This window comes from Oreochromis niloticus, linkage group LG9 (genome assembly GCF_001858045.2).
Source record: "Oreochromis niloticus isolate F11D_XX linkage group LG9, O_niloticus_UMD_NMBU, whole genome shotgun sequence".
In the NCBI taxonomy this organism is placed as follows: Eukaryota; Metazoa; Chordata; class Actinopteri; order Cichliformes; family Cichlidae; genus Oreochromis; species Oreochromis niloticus.
This window is the reverse complement of record NC_031974.2, coordinates 21,546,586-21,560,002: the sequence shown is the minus strand read 5'-3', so window position 1 is coordinate 21,560,002 and position 13,417 is coordinate 21,546,586. Positions and strand designations below refer to the sequence as shown.

General features: G+C 41.2%; 1 protein-coding gene across 1 annotated transcript; it reads right to left on the bottom strand.

The window, feature by feature from the left end:
• Nucleotides 1-475: 475 nt before the first annotated feature.
• shrprbck1r (sharpin and rbck1 related) lies at nt 476-13,118 on the bottom strand. Its single transcript, XM_013270372.3, has 14 exons — nt 12,425-13,118; nt 11,594-11,768; nt 10,066-10,143; nt 9,812-9,953; nt 9,598-9,688; nt 9,146-9,467; nt 6,165-6,256; nt 5,884-6,054; nt 4,622-4,782; nt 4,419-4,530; nt 4,132-4,311; nt 3,562-3,660; nt 1,935-2,078; nt 476-1,771 (listed from the first exon to the last, which is right to left on the bottom strand). Exons 1-14 carry the CDS (start codon nt 12,701-12,703, stop codon nt 1,691-1,693), a joined length of 2,127 nt encoding a protein of 708 aa, XP_013125826.1. The 5' UTR covers nt 12,704-13,118; the 3' UTR covers nt 476-1,690.
• Between the last annotated feature and the right edge of the window lie 299 nt (nt 13,119-13,417).

Genomic DNA, 13,417 nt, shown 5'->3' with positions numbered 1-13,417 from the left:
GAGTGACCGGGGTGGGCAGTATTAGAAATGAAAATATCAGGTTGAGCAGTTTGGAAGGGTCATGGATGTAGTGAAGGAGAAGATGCAGAAGGTTGATGTGATAGAGGAGGATGCTAGAGTTAGGTGGGGAGGTTGGGGGGGGGGAATCATCCTCTTTGGCAACCCCTAAAGGGGGGAAAATGTGGGGCTTAGTTGTAGTTTAAGTAAAGGCAGACTGTTTAAAATGCTCACCACTGAAATTTCATGTGCATTTAAGAAGACATGCAGAAGTCACTAAGTCTTCTCTTTGGTCGCTACAATTAAAATAACCCACCCAGCACCACACATTAAATTTGCTCACACAAAGAAATCAAGTCTTTGAATATTTACAAGCTGTGAAAAATTCACCCTACTAAAGGATTAGAAAGAACCATGACAGCTTTAAGGTCCTGTTCATTCACTCAGTTCTACGTTAAATCACTCTCAAACACACGTGTGAGTTTGAATGGTGTTTATTTATTGTTAAGGCACAACAGAAAGTCAGCAGCACAGTGCTGACTTTTACACACAGACAAGAGTGAGGATCTTTTCTTGGCCTGTCAGTTCTGGGCAGTAGTGTAGTCGAGGGAATACTCAGGAATTTGAAGTTAGGCATCTTTTTTTTTTTTTCCCTTTTCCAGTGAAGAGAGGGCATTGATGCATACATGGATAAAAATATATTCCAAGTATTTACACTGTAATGAATTACTTTATTGTATCCGAGGTCTACTAAAGGAGTAAAAGCTTATTGACAAAAGGTGTTTACATGTGCCTCCCCATACAGGAAATATAAACTTAACAACCAATATCTGCCTATTAATTAACACACTTTGACATTTACTGGTGATGTCATCACACAATACTCAAATGTGAGCAGTGCAGCTTCTGGGCGAACACAGAGTTGTGAGTAATAAAACAGTGAGAACAGTCTGGTTTCTCTCAGGCATCAGACCAACAGATCCCAATCGAACGAATAATCAGACACACACTTGTTTCAGTTCAAACCTCTTTGGTAACAAGGCACCTATGCAGTCTTTACACGGCATCACGCAGACGTACAAACACACACATACACACACTCAGAAATGCTTCTTATATGTAACTCGGGACTCCTGCTTCATCTATTTATCACATTCATCTATCACAATGAGAAATTGTCACATTTTGTTTCATTCAGAAACACCCTGCTACTGATTTTTGTGCACGAGAAACAAGGCCACTTCAGTTTTATGTAATGCATCCAGGCGTGTAACTGCTAAAACAGAAAGTAACACACCTGTACTGCTACATCAGCTGTGCAAACATTCTGAAAAGGCACCACATGCATTCAAAGTAAATACTCCTTTTTTTTTTATACTGCATAATTCTGACCACGCTCATCTTCGTTACATAACTAACCACATATTCTTATTAGTGAGATGCAGCGACATGTAAAAATATTATTTCTTTCATTCGGATTCCAGTGGAAAAACCAGTGAAAATAAGTGACGGTTAGAGATTTGTTGATTAAAGATCTCAGTATGTATTTAATGTATAAATTCTGCACAGTTTTGTATTAAATATAGCTTAAATAGAAATCTCAGTCTTTCTTTCCATGCTATTGAGAGAGCAGCTTTTTTCCCCAAGTTCAGTCACTCATTCATTCGGGGCAATCTGACCCATTTTGACCCTCTCAGTGGCAGTTTTGGCATTTGGGGTGACACTTTCGGTTGTTCACGTTGCAACGGCATCCTCCACTGGTGTCCCCTGGACCCTTTAAAAGCAACAGAATGAGGAACATGCTTTGATGGAAAACAAGGCTTTGCAGTCTTTTTAGGTGGACATAAACAGTTTTTGAGTCTATCTGACCAAGGTTACTAAATAAAGCAAAAATAGATTAATTGTTAAAGTTAAGGTAGAAAGGACAGATTTCATACCCTTGGCCCCCAGCGTGGCCCTCTGGTTACCCAGCAGATCTCAGTGTGACAGACTGTACAGCGCAGCCAGTCACATCCATCTCTCTTCTGCACAATGATGCCACACTGTGGACAGCGCATGGCCTCCCCTGACTGCACAAGAGTCTGTTTGAGAGAGATGAAATGAGAACAAGAAAAAGAAGAAAGAATATGAGACCCAAGGATATGGAAAGAATTACCAGTATATATCAGTTTGTCTGTAAGCATTAGACCACAAAGCCATTCACTGCTTATGAGTGGAGGTAAAAGTGGATCTGTAACACTGTTCCTTCTATCTCTGTGCATTACAAATAGCCTTAAAACAGTACACAACTCGAAAGAACTCTCTGTCATGTCCCACATACAGTACAGATGTTGTGGTTAGAAGTTCACATACACTCATCATTGGCATGGATGTCATGGTAATTTGGGGATTTTAATGATTTCTTTGGACGGTTCTTTTTCCAGGGTGGCTCTGTTCAGCAGACATCTTTTGTTACTTTGTTACTTTAAAACCAAGAATTTCTTGCACAAGTTTGAATTTATTTGAGATTTTCGCTAATCTACACAGATTTAAAAGTATACACACAGGCACAAATATATACATACACTCACTTAAATATTTTAATAAGTAGTGATGAAGGTTCTACAATGTCTTTTAACTTGGCAAAGCCAAGGCGTGCTTACTTCTTGTTAGTAACTGTGATTGACTACAACTTTTTGTTTTTATTTGCTGCATAAAAGGGATTTGTGTGCTGTTCATGAAAGATGCCCCTGCTCCAAAATCAACACCTTCTAGCTCAACTGAAATTTGCAGCTGCCCCCATGGACAAACCAAATGTGTTCCTGGCAAAGGTTTTATGGTCAGATTGAGCTATTTGGCCACAATTACGAGACACATGTTTGGAGGAGTAAGGGTGAGGCTTTCAAACCTAAAAACAAAGTAAAACTGCCAAGCATGGTGGTGGTAGCATCGTGTTCTAAGGTTGTTTTGCTGCCAGTGGTACTGGTACAATACACAGAATGGATGGAATAATGAAGAAGGACTACCTCTAGATTCTTCAGCTTCATCACAAATCAACAGCTAGATGGCTGAAACTTTGATTCAGTTGGTGTTAAGACAGGACAATGATCCCAAATACACACATAAACTGGTTTTGGATTGGATAAAGCAGGCTAACATTAAGCTTCTGCAATGGTCTTCCCACTGTACAAACTTCAACCCTACTGAAAACCTGGGGACTAAAAGCGTGTCTGTGCCAAGAGACCAACTAATTTAAAGGACTCTACCAATTCTGCCAAGAAGAGTGGTTAAATATCACAGACAGAATTATAGCAGAAGCTTGTTGATGGCTACCAAAAACATCTGCTCGTAGTACAGCTTGCTATGAGATATTTAACCAAATGTAAGTGGGGTTGTATGTATAGATCTGAGTCTGTATTTTGAGCCTGTGTGGATTAGAAACTTGCACCCAATTCTTGTTTTTCAAAGTAATAAAAATGTATCCTGCCGTTCAAAGAAATAACTAAAAGCCCCAAATTACCGTGATATTCATGCCACAAGGAATGTATGAAAACTTCTGACCACAACTCCATGTCTGTAGCTCACATTTAGTAGATGTGTTGTCCTTCGAGCAGCAGAGTCATTGATAGCACGTGCTGCAAGATCGTCCTGGTACTGCTTACAATTCATACCCTCATGGATAGACTGAGGAGAAAATAGAAAGAGGAACAAATAAGGATTTTTAAAAAACTTCACTCTAGGACAGTTGGACAAAACCAATAAAAATGTAGCTAGGAATGAGCAAAACAGGCATTCTTTACAGAAATAAACATTTCTTATTCAATTTGCAGTTAGCATGAGGCAACCAAACCAGTTAAAAGCATGTCAATACTTGGACATTTTTTCATTTACATATTCATTTGTACAAAGTATTTTTCATCTTTAACAGCATAATTTGCAATTAAAATAAACTGTTCCTGGCAGAAGCCACTCAAATAAACTTATTATAATTAGCTTGGACTAATTAATTAGATCAAAGTTCAATCTGCATCTCTACATAGTATATGTGCAAATCTAATGCATCACATGAGTTCAAGCACCCAATATAGGAACAAAAGACAGGAATAAATTATTACATTTCATTTTATACCAGTATATAATGTGTATGATTTCTACCTTGCAGATTAGGCAGTTGTGTTTCTTGCAGACAGGGCAGTGGAAGACATTGACAGTATCCTCATACACACACCAGCCCAGACAGTCAGGAGTAGCACAGTGATAGCTGCCCTCACACCGAGACTCTGCAACCGAAAGACCCCTCTGCAGCCAGCGTTCATACTCCTCTGCAGGAACCAACTGTCACCAGGAAACAGGAGGAAGATGGTGAATGTGTGCTAACACTAAAAGCTAAAACTGTAGTTTAAAAAAAAAAGTGTCAGAAGCTGTTAGTTGGTCTCACTCACAGCTCTGATCTCCCTCTCCTGCAGGAAGCAGGAACAGGAGTATGTGTCATCTCTGTAGGGACAGGACACCTCGGGCTCCTCGCTCAGCATAATGACAGAGCGCAAGCACTCTCTAAGCAGGCATGCACACAAACACAGAAAAGTCACCCAAGGTGTACAAGAAAAACAAAACAAATCAAAAAACCGCCACCCCTAAATTTTACCTGCAAAAACAGTGCAGACACTCCCTCAGGAGGATGCCATCTCCCGGCTGTAAGCCTGCATAGCAGATCCTACACTCCACAGATTCAGGGTTAGGCACCAGGTCCTGACCATCCATCATCACCAGCCGGGCAAAGTTCTGCCTTCGCTCCTCCTCCCTCGCCTGGAAGAAGGAGCGGTGTTGTTGGAGGAGGGAAGTGAGGGATAAAGGCAAATTCTATAAACTGTGTTCTTCCAGCTTTTTCTTCAAATGTGCATTTTAAATCCTCACTTACACAAACACAGAGAAGCACACAGAGTCAAAACCTTTTATTTTTATCCATTCAGAGTATATACAGTATCGCAGTGCAAAATAAATGACTCATACATTCAACTCGGTGGCAACTATTGCTCCTAAAGAGTTCATTAAAAAGCCACTGCTGAAAGGCTGCAGTGATTACGACTGTCACTGGATGTTCAATATGAGTAACGTCTTTTGGAGCCATGTATATTTGACCAGGGTCAAAATGTAGAAAGAAATCTGACAGGTTTGTTTTTAAAAACCTGCTCGTCGTTGTCAGCATTACTGCTCATTCAGAGCACTTTTTGCACATTTTTCAGAAAATGTGCAGAAAAAAAAATTAAAAAATAAAATAAAATAAAGAAAGTAACATGTTCTCACACAACCTGTAAACTGTACGATCTTATGAATCTGCAAATATGGGATGCAACCGATGCATGAATCCCACCTAAAGACAGCTTAAAATGACTTCAGGGGTAAAATTGACAGTTTTAGTGCATGCATGTGGACATGAATATAGTCATGGGCAGTGTCTGCAGTGGAGATGGTGCTTCAAGGATAGAAATGAACATGAGGTGTATGTCTGCCTGTGTCTGTATGTTCAGTAGTTCTGGTCCAGGTTAAACAGGAGTGAGGTGTTTTGAAGCCCAGCACTCCTCAGCACCTCTCTTCTCCCTTTCTCCTTCAAAAAACAGAGACAGAAGAGAAGAGAGTCAACCTGAGAGAGCCTGAAAGTTTCAATTCAAATACCACGGTTATTAATTTTTTTAAAATAAATACATATCACCCTCTCCCTTTCACCGGTTTCACTTTGAGCATTTTGTCAAATTTGGCCAAACTGTGTGTCACTAAGTGGTGCTCCCGTCCCTGAATTTTTAACCGAGCTGTGTGTGCCCATTATCATGTTATATTCCAGAAATCATATTAAGTATGTGCATGTGAAAGCACGTTCATACTACCAGGGATGTATTCTTTTTTAAATACCTGCTGGTATTGTCGGATAGCTTCTTTCTCCTTCTGAATTCTTCTGAGCTCCAGTGTATCAGGTTGATATCCCCCCGGGACAACGTAGTTCTCAGGTCGGTCCGTACTGCAGATCTCACAGCCCGGCCGCGTTGGTTTGTTAATGTAGGTGCACGAGGGACATGACCAACCCTAAAAAATTTGTTTAGTGCCGTTATTCTCTACATTCTTTTTACCTTTCCGAACTTAACCGTGTGTCTTTTGAGTATATGTTTTCGATAGGTTGACAAAAATTACATTACCTGGGTAGGCGATGTTTTCGGGCTCAGGGCTTTATCAAGCTGAGGCATCTCTAGGTTGATGAGATCTCTGATGTTTTGCCTCTCTAAACCGCCTGAGGCATTTAAGGAGAAACAAAGAGACTAAGCAGACAACATCAAATCTGCGTGCAAACATGTTTGCTCAATATGCCAGTGTGTGAAAGGCTTTATGGCTTTGGTTGATACATGTAGCAGGTGCATATACAGATGTTAACTTGCAACTGCAAAAAAACTGTTCTTTGCTACAGACTACAGGTGAATGTGCTACTTTAATAGGACAAGCAGCTGCATTTTGTCCTGCAGCTGTTTGTCCTATTAAAGTAGCACAAACAGCTGCAAGATTCTAATGTTTGTTTGTTTTTGTTTTTTTAAGTAGGATATAAATTTGACTGCACTGTCTAATGTTAATCATTAAGCTGGACACACAAATATGAAGTGTATGCATATAGATTTAAATTGAGTCATTATTTATTTTCCTTGGTATTCTGCTGAGTTACATTTTCACTATGTGGGCACAGACCATACAAAGTCACAGACAAACTATGGCACAGTGTTTAGTAGGGGATTGCTCACTTTACATTATTTATTTTTATCTAACAATGGAAATGAGGTGTTAAAGAGTCATACAAGGTAAGATCAATAAAGTCTTTGAATCTGTCACTGAAAAACAAAAGCCATACTTAATTTAAATGTAGTCACTATTGTTGGTCTTCTTGGCCAGTGCACAACAACTTCAAACACTTCTGCTTCTAAATCATGTCTCAGTATCTGTGCTGTGACCTACTTTATGTGACAAAATATTAAGTTCTTTGTCAAACAGGTCAGGAGCATGCTTGTCACTTTTTTCCCTTCGACATTCACCCCACCGTGCGAAATGCAAATTCCCCCAGCATTAAGCTGTCAATGCAGGCCACTACTGTAACGTCTCAAGGTGCCTGAGAGTTCAACACACGCTGAACTGAGCAGGGAGACGCTTTTTCATCACACCAACACAATCATGAGCCCTACTCTCTGTCTTCACACTCAAAAAAAAAATTGTAACGTATTGGTTTATTGATTCGGAACACAGCACAGATGATAGAGGTGGGTGGAAAAACATCAATAAGGCACGGTATTACAATATTTTGCGTGGCTATTTTGTATCGGTACCAATATCAACATTTTATGAAATAAATAAAGATAATTTGTAATAATTTGATAAATTGTAGTATATGTTATTGTGATACTCAGCTTATTGCAAAATGCTAAAAATTGCAATGATACTGTATCGTGGGGGTCTTATGATTCCCACCTCCCACAGATGCACACTTGCACACTGTCAGAACAGGACTGAACTGATCTAAAATAATAGCAGGAGCCCTGGAAGCAATGTAGAGGTGCACAATAACACAACCTTAAAGAGGAGACCTTTCAATTTTATATCACGCCAGGTTTTCGCTTTTTTGTGGGAAGACTCATCTCTTATTAGAATAACATATAAAAGATAAGAATGTAACCAGGGCTCGCAAAATCGCTAGCCCGACGTCCCGGGGCTAGCGATTTTTCCAGTCGGGCTACCAAAATCTATCTCAGCCCTGCCCGTCGGGCTATCATAGGAAGGGAAAATATATGTCAATGCTTTTGCATTCTTTCGCAAATGTAGCTGAGTAAGTATGTTATTGGCATCGATGAGCCACTGTCAATATACGACATACTGAAATCGCGTTTGAATTTGCGCTTGTTTTTTGCTTTCACTTTCACTTTGCGATCGCGCAAAGAGCGGCAGCACTGATTGGTGAGTGACGATTAATTGCGCACCAATTCCTCTGACATCGTCTTATCACTCATTAGCTTACTATTCAAACGTGACAAGTGAAATCTCCCACAGCAAGCTTAAACATGTGAGAGGTTGATTGCGCAGAGAATCGCTGACCGTTATGTAAGTACGTGTGTAAAAGCAGCAGGATTTACGCCAGTATTTTAGTTCTGCTGAGCCAAATAAGACAGGTCAGGGTGAAGAAGGGGCAGCCAAATAAAAGCCTACCACAAAACGGAAAAGTTATGACAAATCAGACTATGAGGCAAAAAGAAAGCTCAGCTTTTTTGGTTTCATGGACAAAAGAATTTCTGTGGCTGGAATATGACAAGCTAAATAACATGGTGTTCTGCCAGGTGTGTTGTGAGTTTCATTTCATTTGAGTCGACAAGCGCCTTTGTAACTGGGACCAGTAATTTTAAGAAAGACCCCATCAGAACCCATGAGAAATGCAAGAAATGCATTATTGCTCAGTCTGCAATATCTTTCCCAGAACAAACAGCAATTGCAAAAAACATACTAAAAATAAACCAAGCACAAGCAGAAGTCCTGAAAAATCTTTCAAAAGCGTACTATGTTGCAAAGAGTGAACCACCATTGGCCAAATTTAGCAGTCTTTGCAAACTTCAAAAAGCAAATGGCCTCGATCTTGGTTCCACTCACCCCTTACCCTTGACTTCAGTGGAAATTTCAGATTCAGGATCTGACACAGACTGATTCATGTTCTACACAGTTCTTACAAGTTCATAGAAATTTCTGTTCAATTACAACCAAGTATTTGAGTTGATGACTGTGATTTTTATACAGTTGTTGTGATTTGTATTTTAACAACTTTCTGATTAATTTTTGTTTCCGTTACAATATTATACTTTAATGTAAAATATTGTAAAGGAAACAAAACATTAAAAAATTGCTCTCTTTTTTATTCGGGCTACTTACATTTATTTTGGGCTACCAAAAACTGAAGAGGGCCTGCCCGAAGGGCTACCAGAGATTTTGAAATTTTGAGAGCCTTGGTAACATACAATGGTGTATTTTTCAAAGCAATGATCACAAGTGATAAGGTGTTCAAAGGCCCTTTGTTAGTAAAGCAACAAATACACATGTGTAATTCTGATTTAAATAGCTCAGATTTCACATAAACCACTGTGAAGAGACCACATCTTACCAGTGTTGGTAGTGGTACGGAGTCTAGAAGGAAGTGTGGTGTAAGGCCTCCAGTCCTGAGATGAGGGGCCATTTGCAGAGGTAGCAGGGAGTGGCGGGTTTGGAGAAGACTGAGATGAAGGGCTGAAGAGGAGGATGCTCTCCTGATCCTGCTGGAGGGCCTGCGGGGTCAAGCGAGCGTGGCGGGCTGACAAGAGGTACAAGAAGGCCGTGTCACCGTGCTGACGAACACCGTACGACGCGAGGGATCGGTGGTCGACGCACAAGCACTGGCCGATCACCCAGCGCTGCACTCGTGGGTGGAAGCCGTATTCGAGAAACATCTGGAAAGGAACGGGAGCAAACACGGAGAGAATGATGATGAATGAGAGAGAAACATTAACAGTGGGGCAGAATCGAAACCATGCTGTGAAAGGAATATGATATACATATATATATGTAGCTTAAATTAACCTGCTGTTTCAGCGACGCAGTAGTCATGTGTGGGAAAACTTTCACAGTGACACAACAGGATGAGGACGAATCCTCCACTACGACAGCCAAACTGCGAGACAAGATGAAACCCGTGCAAACAACTAAGATTACATCAAATTATCGAAACATAAAACTACTGATTATAGATCGTGCCGTGAAGTATCGAAATCATAACGAGTAATCGTGTTCCTACTTGACTTCATTGTATTCGTGGTCTCTGGTGGAGGGCTGGATCCTAAGTGCCGCACGTTGATGGGCGAGCGTAGCAGCAAAGGCAGAAGCAGACTGCATGTCACCTGCCTCTATCGCCTTGGTCAGCTCTATACAAGTGTCCTCTACAGATGAAACAAATGCACGCATGATGAAACAAAGAGAGACATACAGAGATCAGAAGGGCGCTAACAACAAATAAATGAATGAAAACAGAAACAGAGGTGTCACACCCACCTGTTTGCTGCAAAGCCAAGGTGTTCTGATGATGGAGACCGTCAGGGGGCTGCTGTGGCTCATTATGGTGAGGGGAGGCTGCCAATATAGAAATTTGAAACCCAGAGGGGGAAAAAAAAGGATTTTAACTAAACAGATATCAAAGACAAGAAAGAGATAAAGAAAACACATTAAGCTCCAGAAGAAACTCAATCATCCTGTGATTTTATCATTTCGCATGTTTGTGTGAATTGAGCCCTCAGGCGGAAGCAATGCAACGTATGGAGATATGAAGAGTAACAGCTAGCGTCTGCCACTGTTTCCACTATGAAAGTGGAATCAGTTGACAGTGCTGTGCTTGGTTCCACAAGCCTAATTTGTATATCAGACCATCACTTCCACAGTTTGTATCCCAGTCACGCACACAACGCTGCACTTTTTCAAAAAAGAGAGGTCCCCATTGTTTGAGCGCAACTCTGTAGAGCAGCCGTGCAGACCAGGAAGGACACGCAGTGTTTCACGCAGGTCCAAGTAATCACTCTCGTTTTTATTTTAATAAATCAATGTGTATGTCGCGTTTATCTTATACGGTTTAACATGTACTAACTTACGTTTTGCATATATTACTCATGTTGCCTGTCCGATAATTTGTACAGCACTGTGGTTGCGTTTGCTTAGTTAAAAACATGCTTAAATAAATTTTATTTGATTGGATTTTGTGCAACTTCAAACATACAGCCAGCGGCACGAACAACTATTTTTAGCCATGAGGAGAACAAAGAGCTCTCAGCTCACACAGGCCTCAGCATCCTTGAGTCAGCATGGGCAGTTATACATATACGGGAGAAGTTAAGGGAAGAGTAGGTCACAACAAACACTGAAGTGACGCAGGTTTGTTCTCTGTGTTGTATGTTAAAGGATAAGGAAAAAAGCTCAGGGCATGATTTAAACGATGCTCACTTTACTTAAAACTACACTTTATAGCTTTACGAACATCACAATGATGTCATTATTAGCCTACTGAGACAATCTGAGGTTTATTGTTCGTAGTCTGGTTAGGGTTTATACTCTGATGAAGCTTGGAATGGTGAGGTTCATGGTGGTGATGCTACCAACCACTGAACACGGTCCATTTTATACCTCAATTTGCACAAACACAAATTCGCTACAGGGTGGATCAGCATAACAAAAGCATCCTACAATATTTTGCAAATTTGAATGCATTTGCACCATGGTGGTTAACGCTATTGCCTCACAGCAAGAAGGTCCTGGGTTTGACTCTACCATCCGGCACTAGCCTTTATGTGTGGAGTTTTTAATGTTCTCAAGGTGTCTGAGTGGGCTCTCTCCGGCTGCTCTGGCTTCTCCCACAGTGCAAAGACATGCAGTTAGCGGGGTTAAGTTATTTGGTTATTTGAAATTTGTCATGTGTTAATGGTTGTTTCTCTGTGTTGACTGGATACGCAGAATAAAAAGGCTAGATGGACTTTGCTCCAAGGCCAAATATCTGTTTGTCATCTACAAGTGTTTGCTCTCCTGGGTGACTGACCTCTGTGTGCTTCTCTTAGTGACGACATCACCACAGTAGCCCACTCCTGGGCTTCCTGCTCGCAGCGAAAGTTGAAGCTGATGCGATCGTGGGGAGGAACGGCCAAACTCAGCTCGTGGCACTTTGGCGACTTCACTTCGTAGTTCACGCTCCTCAAATCAAACTCGGCGATGGTCTGAAATAATAAAGAAGAGCGAGCGAGAATCAGATGAAATCAAAGGCAGTCGTGCTTGTCACTGTGTGATGGGTTTGTTTAAACTTTAATTTCCCACTATACTGTAAAAAAATGTAGTTAGATAAAATAAACATATGTATAAAACATAGCATTTGCTTCCAAGCAAAGTGGCCTGAATCTGTCCCCCATGGTCATGGGAGCCCTTTAAAAACACCCAAACAACCTGTGCAAAGAGGATATGGACAGACATTAATTTCCTTCACAAAAGAGTGGTAAAAATGGTAATATCTATCAAAAAAAAAAAAAACATGTCTTTTCAAAAAACATTCTAATATTTAATTATTTAGAATCACTACCTCAAGTTGTCAAGGGTATGGCCTTTGCATAAGGCAATTTACATAAGAAACTTAAGACCCTGAAGGGTCTGCGGGGATTTCCTAGACCAGAATGGCTTTGGTGTAAAGCCAGAAAACTGTAAATCACTGCACTGCTTGAGGTAGTGTTCATTAAAAATAAACATGGACAACATAGAGCCTTGCATTGATGTGGAGGTACATCTAGAATACATCTCTTTCCTATTATCTTTTTACAGCATGTTAACAACACATTTAAACACACATCACAACAAGCCAACCCCCGCACTGCTGTGAACTCACCGCACTCCGGCCAGTCCCGCCGTTCTCCAGGAGCGCTAGCCGGAATTCCCCGGATTTCCCCGGGTCCATGCTTATCTGCAGGCGGAGTGACTCATCACCTGCTCCCGGAAGACACAGGGGCCGAATCCCAGAATGGCACACTGACACCCGAACCGACATGAGGACGGTGTGGCAGCCAAGTTGAGACGGCGAGGCCCCATAGTGGCTGGGGAGCGCGGCGGAGTGGTCTGGTGTGTGGTCTGGGGAGGAGTGAGCCCAACCGCCTGAACTCAGCGACATCCTGCCCGAAGACTCATGTAGAAAATAGTTCCAGCGGAGTCCTGTCTGTTTACCTCCTGTCCCGCGTTCTTACCTGGCCTCGGCTTTCCTTTCTTTTACATTTCTGTCAGTGAGTCGTTTGATTGGTTATTTGACGGAGTCAGTGTCAACAGGAAGCAAGTGCGCAGAGTCGGAGAACTATTTTAGAGCCACTTCCAAAAAGTCAAACGCGAGCGATGTTTCACTTCTCTCTTCGTTTTTCGAGAAAGCTCCGTTTCAGGCAGATTCGGTGTGTCTTAGTTTGGCTTCTAAGTAAAGTTCCCTTGCCTGTAGTCCCATTAATACCGTCCTGACTCCAAGGTTATGGTAGTAGTTTGAGACTGGTATCGATATGTTGCTGTTTGCTTTCATTTCACATTGCGCATGCGTTCCTCGTGGGGTGACGTATGCCGCTGTAATATTTATGAATCATGTGAACGCTGTTTCTTTTTATAGCTGCACCGAAGATTCAATTCTCCTTTCTTCTCTCTTAACACACTATATATTTATATATTGCACACATATATTTGTTTGCGATGTAGTCCAGTAAAAAAGTCTATGTGCGCATTTGACCACAGAGAGGCAGCAAAGCATTCAGTTTACAAAAACGATGGATGCATGTTCCCGTTATCTTCTAAATAATTCATGTCTGTGGAAATATATATAGTATTTATATAAGATTTTCAAGGTCAGCAG

Bases quoted from the DNA above. Each gene is read 5' to 3' on its own strand.
- shrprbck1r (XM_013270372.3), bottom strand. From the start codon at position 12,703: ATGTCGCTGAGTTCAGGCGGTTGGGCTCACTCCTCCCCAGACCACACA. The intron at 9,689-9,811 runs GTAGGAACACGA...CTTGTCTCGCAG, and splicing joins CACGAATACAATGAAGTCAA to TTTGGCTGTCGTAGTGGAGG. The intron at 2,079-3,561 runs GTGAGCTACAGA...TCTCTCAAACAG, and splicing joins GGACAACACATCTACTAAAT to ACTCTTGTGCAGTCAGGGGA.